General features: G+C 27.9%; 1 protein-coding gene across 3 annotated transcripts in view; it reads left to right on the forward strand.

The window, feature by feature from the left end:
* LOC116770650 (arylalkylamine N-acetyltransferase 1-like) overlaps positions 1-13,171 on the forward strand; it is a 39,098-nt gene that overhangs the window by 23,397 nt on the left and 2,530 nt on the right. Inside the window, exons 1-4 of one of the 3 annotated variants that reach the window (XM_032662211.2) lie at positions 1,488-1,669; positions 7,651-7,775; positions 8,011-8,191; positions 10,089-10,294. In XM_032662211.2, the coding sequence (XP_032518102.1) occupies positions 1,583-1,669; positions 7,651-7,775; positions 8,011-8,191; positions 10,089-10,294 (599 nt within the window). In that variant the 5' untranslated portion in view covers positions 1,488-1,582. Of the gene's footprint in view, positions 1-1,487; positions 1,670-7,387; positions 7,492-7,650; positions 7,776-8,010; positions 8,192-10,088; positions 10,295-13,171 lie in introns of those variants that run through there. The other 2 variants (XM_061521066.1, XM_061521067.1) reach the window with 2 other exon arrangements.

Here is a 13,171-nt window from a genome sequence, read left to right on the forward strand (position 1 = left end):
TACATACTCTGCTTTCCACTGGAATATATTTTGCCCATTCCATAGATAACAACAATAATTTTTTTTTTTTGTTTGATGTTTAAGTCTCACAATGCATTATTCCTTAACCTTCAATTGAACAACACAGCCTTTCGTTTATTTTGAAAAATGTAAAAGCAGTCTAACCTGTTTCAATGTCAGACATTTTTATGAAACATAAAATACATTTTATTTAATTAAAAGTTTTAACCCTACGCATTTTTTTAACGGAATATAGAATCGGAATGTTAGAGAATATATAGAAACTTAGAAAAATGTCAGCGTCCAAATAACTGATTATGTTATATATATTTTTGGATATTCATTAGAATTTTAATTAATAAAAATATATTAATTGTTATATAATTCTATAATTAGTTCGTAACATGCCATTGAAGACTCGGCCTAATTATTCAAAGGGCGTTGCATTTGTGCAGATAAGAGAGAGAAAACAGATAATTTGAGTAAACATGAAGTTTACTACATTTGTTAAATTAAGATTTTAAACAAGTTTAATAAATTATTTCTGTTGAGACAAGCGATTAAAATTTTTTTTATCATAATTTTTCTTATACAATATTTTTTTACTAAGAAGCCAAATATAACGAAATTTAGACTAACATTATATATTGTATAAATGAGATGAAAATATTACAACTGTTAGTTAAAATTATAACATACTACAATATTATGTTTAAATAAAATCCAAGCTACTATATAAAAACTACATATTTATTGGGAATGTCATTTGCGAAACAAAAAAATCTTATTGTAATTCTACATAAGGAATATATTTAAAAGTTGAGCGAAAATATTTCGGATGTTTACGAACCATAGTAATATTGTTTTTTTTTTAATTCAAAAAAAATAAATAAATAAGTAAGTCTTCATATCTTGTAGTCTTCTTGTAAAAATTAATTTAAAAAAAGAACACTTAGTCCCATATATCTATCGTACATGACCATCGAATGCCTAGTGCGAAGTTCACAAAAAAGCACACGGCCGAAATCGGATTTATGCTATAAATAAACTTTAAATTAGAATTTGAAAGTCAATGCATGAATTAAATTATTATCATTAAATAAAAATAATTGAATGTATGCTTAATTTAGTATATTTATATAATATATTCAAATTATTTTTAGATCTAAGGTCGTATGATGTGTATTAACTAATCCTTTTATGTAATATAAAATCTGTCATAGTAAAAATAAGTAGAAAACTTATTTTTTTATTTACATTAAGTTACTAGTACTTTAACCTGTTAACAACAATAGCAAAAAGGTTATTAAAAAATAAAGGAGTCACTGACCTATTTTTTTTTAATCAATGCAGCGTTTGACTAACAACGCGCTCACCTACACCCATACAGCCAGATTAATTTGCACGGATATGAAAGGTACAGGAGCGAGGGGGCTGAGCGTTGTTGTAGCTTTATATAAAAGAACAGAGATTTCGCAAGCATTCCAACTTGGAATCTCGACGCGATCCCATCTGGGAGCACGTGAGAGCTAAGATTGAGAATTCGCGCGCGTAAAGTGACGTTTTGTTTTTTTAATTCAAAATGGCAGTTACAAGTGCAAGGAGCATTGTGAATATGAAGGAGAAAGGACACTTTGAACATGAAGAAACTAGGATGGACAAGTATACGGTAAATTATATATACATATGTAGTTATTAGCTACAATTCATTCATTTGTGTATATTTAACAAATATACACAAAATAAGACAACATATTACAAGACTATCGAGAGTTTTCTTACTATTACATTATTATAAAATTTGACTGAAAGGATATGTTAAAGAAAGAAAGATGAGGAACTCTACGATATTTTATTAAACTCTGGTCTACGTCGTAGAACTACGCTGGCCCATGAAATTTTGAAGATGTTACTTTTTTTTGCTTCAATATTATAAGAATTAATTTTTAAATTTAATTTTATTATCTGTTTGTTAATATCAAACCATTAATTAAATTCAACTTTCTATTTTGTGTTTTATATAGATATAGCTTTCGCTTTCCTAGTGTTATAAAAAGGGAATATCCTTTTTGAATAAAAGTACTAAAATGTTACTAGTAGTTGAAATAAAAGACATATTTTTCCCTAAAATATATACGAAAATATATCTTAATAGAATAATACAGCTATTATACACAAAGGAGTACATATAATAACAAAAGAGTATAGAAAAAAAAATTTATATCGTAGAATTTTTATACCGTAGATTTTCAAATTATACAACGTTCGCAACAGCCATTAAAACCATGAAAACATAAACTTATGTCATTTAATAACAGGCAAACGACAGTTTGTTTTTCAGTGCATAAACGTATTATTTGGAATAAATTATAACGAGACATAATTCAAGAAAAATTTAAAAAAAAATATAAAAGTCAAAACCTCTTTCACGGCGTAGGATAATTTGTAAGATAAAATAATTAAAACGCGACTAAAGCAGTACAAAATAAAAAAATAATAAATAAAACTAAGAGTTGTGGGATTTTACAAAAATATTTTAGAATATGCCTACAATTTCCTGTTTACTTTCAAGAGATATAAACATTTTTAAATCGTTACCGGTTTTTTGAAAAACATCAAGGTTATTAATAAAAAGTTCTTATATGACACAATAGAGAGATTGTATCCTGACCTCGTAGATAGATTAGCCCATGCGAAGACAAAGTGAATAGCTAATGGAAGTTACATGCCCTGTAGTAAATTATCACATATTCAAGTACAAAATCAATATCGATAAAATTGTAACCATTCGGGACGAGTGAAACTTAAAAGAAAAAAATCAAAATGGCGTCTGTCAAAGAATAGACTCTCAAAATATATACACAATTATTTTTTTTTATAATTTTATAAAAGCTTCTTGTCTATATGAATTGCTTTTTTGTGTTACATTAAAATATATTTTTTTAAATGTCCGACAGCTGTATGAAATTTTGTAACATTTTATTATAAATCGATAAATGATCTGTTGATTTCGTGACTAGCATTGTGTTAAAGGATATAGCAGTTTCGAATGAACGCAGTCTTAGTTCCGGTTTAGATTATAAGAAACGATAGATATCGCTGTATTATTCAGTAACCTTACATATATATATACATTACATATATATATATATATATTCATATATTTAAACGAATCCAATTAAATTTACAGCTTAAATATTTAAATTATATTACGCCAATCTTAATATCCTTATATACCTACAATAGTAAAAAATTATTGGAAAAAAAAATATATTCAATCAAATAGTTTAGTTTATTGAAATAAATACGGTTTTAAAAATGTTTTTAATTTCGATAATCATGAATCATTCCTGAAATAAAACCTCTGAACAAATAAAAAAATATACAAAAGATAGTTCTACTTACGTTCCGTTAGGTTTGTATTCAAAGCTGAAACTAAAAATATAAAAATTCAAACAGAAAAATGTTAAACTAGTTCATGTACTGATATACATTTTATAAGTCCGTAGAATAACAGATATGCCAGGTCTCTCTACATTTAAAGGAGTAAAAAAGAAGATTTTGTCACAAAACAATTATTATTGAAACGAAAAATCTACTTTTGCTTAAATACAACGATAAAAAAAAATCTCTAGAACAATATTCTAATTTCGAATAAATTCTATGATTTTTGATTTTGAACTAATTCACAGTATATTATGAAATTCTAGATGTATCTTAAAAGACATTAATTTATCTGTGGGTTAAATCTAGATCTAAACTGGTCTAAACAGATACAACTCTATAGTTACCTGAGAATATTAGATTAGATTGGTCACGCTTACGTAATCGAATTCAGCCAGTCTTATTTGTTCTTATTAGTATAAAAAAATAAAATATTTTTCTCACTATTTACTACTTCATTACCGGTCAATTGACTCAGTGCAGGCCTCGTTCATGATCAAGGTCCGCGGTTCGATGCTCGCCTTTCGCTTACACTTATAAAACCTAACCTATTTTACGATAGAACAATCTAGAATGCATCAATTATAAAAGATGCACGTATTGATATTTTTAACGTAATTTTACAATTTAATAATTACGTAATTAAAATATTTTATGTTTTCCTATAACGCGCCACGTCGGAAGTATGTGCGCAACAAAACAGTCTTGTTACGGAAGTTGAAGTGACATGACAATATCAAATTATCTTGTCTCATGTCGAGATGTTTTATTCACAGAGCTATAATAAAATTATTTAACAATTACTCCTGAGACTTATTATTTTGCGATTACGATAAATTTAAATCCCGCGATGTTACAGGAAATATATTTATGTATATAGTATAATCGAACATAACATATATTGAATGAAATACGAAATATATAATTTGATACATCAATTCAAATATTTTTTATCTTGTACGGTGGTCCATTATGTTTTCAAAATTCAAACTCATTAACAGTAATTCTGTATTGAAAGTAAATGATTTCAGATCTTTCACAATATATAACTATGGAACAGAGTATTTTTTTCAAATTTGTATATAAAAAATAAACTTTATTTTATATCAGCTAGATTCTCAGTTGCCAATGTTCCGTCAAAATCGGTCAAGCAGTTTTAGAAATTAAGCCGGAACAACAGACAGACATATATTTTTAAAACTGGTATTTGCTAAAATACTGTGTATACTTCGATATTGATTTATTTAAAAAAAATTATAGAAATAAAATTTATATATATATATATATATTTAACAAATAAAATTGTATGTATGTTTATAAAGTACTTACTTTAATTTAACAGGGCGTTATTAATTAGCAAACAAGAAATGCAATCACAATACACATAAAGTGGCTCTTGAATTTTTTTACAAATTAATTTGTGACCCGAAAACTCTACAGACGAGAAAACTAACGCTAGGTCTGCAGTTCGTTAGTGAAATAATATTCAAACTCAAATTTAATAACTAAATGCTTTAAAAAAAATCGTATTTGTAACTGTAATGAAGTTGTCTGAAAATTATGTATGTATTTGAACCCTGACAGGCTTTAAAAAAAAAATCGATTTTGATTCTACTGCTTTATATATTTACATAAAAAACGAGAGCTTTTAATGTATTCGATACTCGAAACATCATATAAAGGTTATCTGATATATAAATATGTATGTAAAGCGTATAAATACTAAGATTTTATGTTATATGTGACTACAATAGTACTATAAATATAATTAAATAAGATAATGTACTATTTACATTTGATTTTATCAGAGTATTAATCACGAGACGCATAATTTAATTATATAATATTGGTATTGAATAAATAAACTTATATAATATAGAATAATATAAATTTAAATCTTTAATTATATAAAAAAAAAATTAAATTTACCTCAATAAAACAAATAACAAAATTCAAATAACAATTTTCATTAACTGTAGTTTTAATTTTAAAAAATCGTTTAACACGCGAATGAATTCGATTGAGTTCACAATTTATAAATTGCACGCATTATTGCATTAGTGCGCATGAATTGCATCATAATTCATACAGTGCATGCAAGCATACATTGCTTAAATACTGTACCATGAAAATATGTCGAGAAATATGCATATAATAGCAACTCTGTATCAACATTGCATACAATGAAACATATAACATATTTGACATATATCACTCGCCATTATTTTATAGTGAATTATATTTTTTATGTACATTTGTAATTTATATATATACAACAATCGAATATTATAGCGAGATTTATATCTACTAAATTAGACTTTTGATTGATGTTTAGAAATTCAATTCTATAGTTCGGTTAATATTTGAATTTTTTTTTTTTTTTCGTTATTAAAAAAGACTAGACAATATAGTTATAAGTAGAGTCGTGTAAGGTCAATAATTATAAATTATTTCAATTCGATATTCCTTTGATCATAACAAATGTATGAGAGACAGCTGGGTTATAATGACAGAAATTTTCTTCACGGATCTTTAGTAGGAGTTTTCATAGTGAATTTCAAACTGACATGTTTAACGTTTCATACGTTTAATACGACAAGACGGATGTATTCGATATTTAAATCAACGACAAAAACACGCTCTAAGTACAAAGTGTATGCCACAGTCACGGTCATAAAACATATATAATGTATGCAAATTAAGAATTAGTAAAAAATATCATTTAATTTAAATATTATATATTATATTAACGACGACAAATCATTTATGAATACCGCTGAACTATGAAAGAGAATAAATCTTAAAATTTTCTATCGTTTCCATTATTATTATTAAATAACAAGCCAACAACAAAAGAGTCTTTATAATTTGTTACACTTCATGACGTCTTATATAATCTGTTGTAAAATTCTGTAAACGTTAGTGCAATTAAATAAAAAATAAATAAAAAGTTAATTTAGGTTAAATTTATGACTTTTTGTCTCACTAGAAATCTTTACAGTAAAATTAATTATGATACACAGATCATGTACATATACATATATAAACATGTTGTTTTACTTATCATATGTTTTCATGAATGAAAATGGGAGAAACGGTAAGTACTTAATTGTATTGTAAATATAACAACAAAGCAAAATGCAAATGCAAGCAAACACACAAGTTACTGCAACTCTAACCTACTTTATAAAGGCTGACAATGAACAACCAGCTGTAATATATTTAAGCAATAATAGAGTTTATACTCGACGTTTTAAAGGGCTGATTTGTTTAATAACATTTAAACTATAATGATAACTGACCGGTCACGATCTGCGACATTTTGTAATTTAGGGAGCAAAGAGAGAGGCACAATGAATAATAATCTCGATTGTAGATTTTACATTCCATAGTTACAATAAATAATTAATGATAATATTTACAGCGCCATCTATGATTTTAAAATGTTTATTTTGCGGACAATTTTCAGGACTGCACTAAAAAAAAAATAAGGATACTTGGTTTTAAATAGAAAGTTATTCCTATACCGATGCAATATAGACATACATACTATTGAATTATAAGTTTTATGATACGTCCCTATGACATTTAGAAAAGAAATTAAATTTCAATTGAATTTCAAAAAAAAATAATAATCGTAAGGATAATTATATTTTCGGATGTATCAAGGGTTCCTTATTACTTTAAACTACTTACTCCCGACGTTTCGGTTACTTTGCAACAACTGTGATCACAGGAAGAAATAATGAAAAACGCAATAATACATCCAGAATACTAGTTTTATAAAGGAATACTCGCGAAAGTCTTAGATATCATTCAGCAAGGATACAATAATGGACAAGTTTTGACGTCATAAGGGAATTAATTTAGAATTGAAATTTAACAAGTGCATATGTTAGGAGTCATCGCTGAATTAAAGATGAGTAACGTGCAAACAATATTGTCATATTTGTTCCCCATATCAAGTTTCACATCCGATGACATCCCATCAGCTTATGTCAGCTTATTTGCTGGCTGGCGTTCCTTATGATAACTTCGTTGTTACAAGTTATTTTTATTAGACTTTTCATTTAAATATTTAATTTCTAATATTTTTGTATGTAACATTATGCTATGAAGTCTTCAACCATCAGTTATTAGCGGATTATTGTCGTCAGAATGGTGTAAGTATAGTTATGTTTTATTTATTTCATGATGTGATTTCAGCTCGCCGACGAGTTGCCGGCGCAGCTCTCGGAACTTAATCTCCGTCCTCGTAAAATGGCTATTCCATACACCCTGAGGAGACTCACCCCCAAGGACAAAGATGGCGTCATCGAGTTTATGAGAAGGTAAATGAATAAGGAAACATCAGTGACAAAATCAATCTAAAAAAACTCAGTCGAAATAAAAATTATATCCTTAATAAAAGTAATAGAAAATTTAAATGGTTGATGTTATTGGAAGTTGTTTTTATCGCAATTTCCTTCACGGGAAATACGTGCTGATGGCTTCAAAAATTCAGATTCATACAAACGTAATATTTTTATCATAAAAATTATATTCAAGTACACGTTTTTTCATAAGATTCTTCTTTCGCGACGAGCCTTTGAACTTCACAATCAACTTATTGGAGACGCCAGAATCTCGGTGCTACGAGTTAGAAGATTACACAGCCAGCAGCCTAGCTGATGGAGCCTCAGTGGCCGCTGTTGACGAGAACGGAGAGTTCGTGGGGATGGTCATCAACGGTGTTGTCAGACGAGAGGTTAGTTAACTCGCTGTCCAACGAAACAGGATAATTTTAGTAAACAATTTTTTTTAAATTTCGAAATTTAAGTAAAATTTTAAAGATGATTTATTTTTTGGTCAAACATATTTAGTTCTTATTAACTAGGACAACGGTAGTCTAATTACCAAGGGGTAGTCTTTTACTTACTATACAATTATTAAAAAAAATATATCGTTGAATTCACTTAAAACAAATAACTTCAAATTTTTTTCAGATATGAAAATTAACGATAACGTTCTAAAGATATATTTTTTCTATTTAACTATAATCGTTTAAATTTATATCAGATACTTAGAAATATATAAAGCAATTTTAAAACAATTCATTAATCAAGTGCAAATTGTTATTGCCACGCAAAACATTTTGATTATTCGTTAGCTGAGAACAAAATTGTAGGGTATTCAACTAGAGTCAGGTAGACCTGTTTGAAATGATCTTGTCCCTTCTAATCGCAGTTTATTGCAATCATTAACTTCACGAATCGAATAGATAATTACACTAGGACAGATTAAGGCTTCGCTCGCTAACTGATACTAACATACTATATTAATAGCTTAATAAGACGAGACAAGCATAGAGCAAGAGTTAAAGAAAATGCATTCAGAATCATTCATTATTTTTCTTCTGACTTTTCGGAATTTCTGAAAATTTCACCAAATGTATATACTTTCGACATCACTAAGATATACTCGCATTTAATATATATATAGCTACAAGCAATAACTCTGTAAGTCGCTTTTCTAATTAACGTTTTTTGTGCCGCTAACGAAGTAAATCCTGTTCACACCGTGACATTACCAAGCGTTTAAATAAACGCCATAAAAAAAACGATCAGGTGCGAACACCGTTAAGCCTTACAGTTGTAATACTTCCGCCCAGGTGTTGATTGAGCGTACATTTTAACAGACGCTGTGTGACTTAATAATGATTTGTCGCCACTGTAATTATTTGTATGCTGTAGGTATTAAAAAATTTATGGCTTAAACATAATAGCTTCAATAAATGTTTAGATTATTGTAAAATATATGATAAAAACAAAATTATTTTAAGCAATATATTTATATACTATACCAGTTTATGAGTCCGAGAGAATTTTGGTTAATACATACTTTTATTTCAACTAATTGTGTCTGAATAACTTTTTGGATATTTCTAATTGTAACTTGGTTTGTTTAATATTTCTTACATCATATAAACATAATAAAAGGCCTGTTACAGACAAACGCTTGAAAGATTATTAATATAATCTCGTGGTACAGCACTATTCGGCTTCACAATGAAGACGTGTGAAACAAAATTTATAAAAAAAATATATATAAAATGTTTATCAAATACAAAGCATTTTTAGAACAGATTAAAATATTAAAATTAAATCAGAGATTATTGATATATTTTTTCTTTTTTCTTTGATTTATAAAATGTTCTGGCGATTTAACATTTAGACTTTGTAATCAAGGATCAAAATTAGAGCGGAATCAATAGTTTTTCCGTCCAAGGATTAAAGGTTCGAGTCACGCTTAACTGATTTATTTATTCCTTTGTTATAGTAAATTAATGTAATTTGTAACAAGGGCACATGCTAATAAATTGGGGGCTCCTTCATCAGTAGACAACAATATTTACGCTAAAATAAACAAAAAAAATCGCTATTGTATATAATTTAATACTTCAATGAACAAAAGTTACAAATTAATTGGCGTATATAATTTTTATAGAATCCATTGACCTGTTCAAAGTCAATATGCATGAGTAAAAAATCTATTTGTTATATGGTACAAAGTTAATTAATTCCCTTTTAGAATTGTCAAAAACTATACTCAATAGCTTTCCGCTATTATGCTATTTTAAAATGAACTCCTGACATTTCTAACAGGAGGTAGATTACACGGATAAATCCGAAGATTGTCCACATCCTAAATTCAAGAGGATTCTGAAGCTGTTGGGACATTTGGACCGTGAAGCCAGGATATGGGACAAGCTTCCGCTAAGCTGTCACACAGCAGTTGAGATAAGAATCGCTTCAACGCACACGGATTGGAGAGGAAGAGGCTTAATGAGAGTTCTCGTAGAGGAATCAGAGTAAGTTGAAGAAAAAACGTTATACTTATATTATAATATAGTGATTATTATCTCATTTAAGATGTCAGTTACGATTCTAATTAAATCTATTAATAATTTAGAATCAAAAAGGGCAGCGGATTAAATGCAACATGCTATTAAAGGAAACTAGATATTGCCCTACTAAGCATTTTATGTTATTTTTTTCCTTCGTGTTACCGATGTACCGCTAAAAACGCCTAGTATCCGAAAAACTTAGTTCCATTTAAATGTTTACACGCGAAAATCTTAGTGGTATAAATTCTAGTGGTTATGAGACAATCCACTTGTATTGCAGAGTATATAGTTAACAAACACTACTCATACTACTCTTCAAATTCCAACAAAAATAGACTAAAAAGTCAAGCACGAAAACTATACTCGAATATGAACCTACAGCAAATATATCGTTTTGGTTAAATATACTCCACATATAAACACAAGCACTAAAAAGGTATTAAAAATATTTATGTAAAACAATAAAATATTATAACAATGAACAATATTTAATGCATAATTGAAACGCAGAATAAGTTTTTTTCAACTCGCCCTGTCACTAGGCGGCAGTGCTCGACTAATATTGAACTGAATTCCGCATATAACTTTATAAGTGGCGTGCACAAATCGCGACATTTTCTGATGTGATAAGGAAATAATTGTTTTACATCTATTCTTATAAAATATTGATTGGTGTTGCAACCTTGATCAACCTAACAACCAAAACGTTCTAGAAGAATTATGTTCAATTAATAAAAGTGCATAAGGTGTCATAAAATTATTGATATAATAACACTCGTTCCTTTTATTGTAATTTTTTTTTAATTAAAGTTAATAAACAAATCTGGAAGATCTAAAAGTAATGATACCATTCATTAATGTTTACGAATCTTTTTATTTCTTTGTCTGTATTTTATTTGTTCGTGACATTAAACAGACAGTTAGAGATTGATAATATCGATAGAAATTAACTATTATGGATAAGGTATCGATAGTTATTAAATTAATTAGTTTATGCTTAAAGTAACTTGTATATTAATAATGCTAGGAAAGTGATAAAAAAGATGTGTGTGTGTGTGCGTGTTACTCAATCAAGCTGATAGTGATACTACAGAAATGATTTGCAGTTTTGTATTTACAAAGCTTTTCTTCTGAAACAGTACATTTAAAAGATTTAAGGAATAGATCCCTGAAGTAGAGATTTCTAAAATATATAAGTTTAAAAATAAACTTTAAAAACCCAATTGAGGAGGTTTGTCCAGCAATGTATAATTGTTTGTTATCATAAGAGATTGGCCTTAATTAAGAAAATAACTCAAATTAACCAAACGTTTAAACGTAAGTGTTGCAGAAAATGACCACCAAGAAGGGTTACTACTATGTTATCAACGTTTTGGGTCACAACACAAAGAGTAATCTCTTGTCCTCATATGAGCGACGCTAATTTATGAAGATGTGACAATTAAATTGTTTTGTTGTTTTCGCGATATGCATTGTGAAATAACAAACATTATTTAAACGACCGTCGTTACATTTTATCATTACAGTAAATCAAAAAAAAACATTACAAAGATAATATAGGTTCATATATTATTAACGTTATTGTGAAATTTCAACTCAATTCTAAACGTGTGACCGTGATCGTGACAGCTAGTAATGTCATTGCCACTGTCAATGTCGATGTAATGGTTTATGTCGAGTTAAAAAGATCGCGTATGACTTCAGGCGATGATGTACATAAAAGACAAACTTTACATAATTATATATATATATATATATATATTTATGTGTGTATGTGTGGCTACAACAAAACATAAGCCATTTTAGGTATACATATATTGCTTATATCTCAGACATCACAGTTGTATTAATTCGGTCAATTGATTATTGATCTGCTTTTATTTCTAACTTAACTATACTACTATACAATAAAATTTCAATATAATGTGCTTGGTAATTTCTTTAAGTAATAATTTTGCTATTAATCTCAGATACTGTCCCATTGTTATTTATAAAAACCTACAATATAAATTTTGTCCTTGAAAAAGGTGTGTCGCCGTCCGTGAAAAGTCCGTGGCAGAATATAATGTGCACGTTTTCGCAACTCACACTTCTGAGAGTCGCCATTAAACAGTTGAATAATATAAGTAACAAATAATTTACTTTATATATACCACAGGTTCTATATAATTTTTTTTCTATAATTTATGCGTTTATTATGACAGGGACAAAGCAGAAGATAGGTTTGGTAGAAAAAAAACGGAAGTTTCGTGATTGATGTTTTTAATTAAAGCTTTCTTCGCACATTTTGGACTTTGTGATTTGATGAACAGTAATTTAAAAAATAGATTTGATAGTGATACGGAAACAATTTTTTATTTGAGTTATATAATAATGATTTCAGTAACTTATGAGTTATTAAATGATATTTTCGAATTTATAGTTATTAAAGATGGCGTTAAAGTAAAAATAAAATATATAAAATATACGAGGGCAACATCTGAAACTATGCTGTATTTCAAACATTTGGAATTCGTTTATTAGTTACCTACAGATTAAATTTAAAAAAAATAAAATTTTTGGAAGCGCGGCTTTAGTTGTCAAATATTTAAAAAAGTTGCGAACCTAATCCAAATATGAATAAAAATGACATTGTATGTTTAAATAAAAATATACATATTGAATTATCTTTTATAAAATTATGTTTATTATTTCCAACTTGAAATTAAGAATCACTGTTTCCGAGTTCCGTACCTGGAAATATACGAGAATATTTGTACTTCCTTTGTATTGTCACAAGTCAAGAACAGCGTGTTCATTTCCCCTCAACAAACATATAAGTAGTTCTGATATTGGAAATAT

The sequence above is a fragment of the Danaus plexippus genome, chromosome 7 (assembly GCF_018135715.1).
Source record: "Danaus plexippus chromosome 7, MEX_DaPlex, whole genome shotgun sequence".
Classification (NCBI taxonomy): Eukaryota; Metazoa; Arthropoda; class Insecta; order Lepidoptera; family Nymphalidae; genus Danaus; species Danaus plexippus.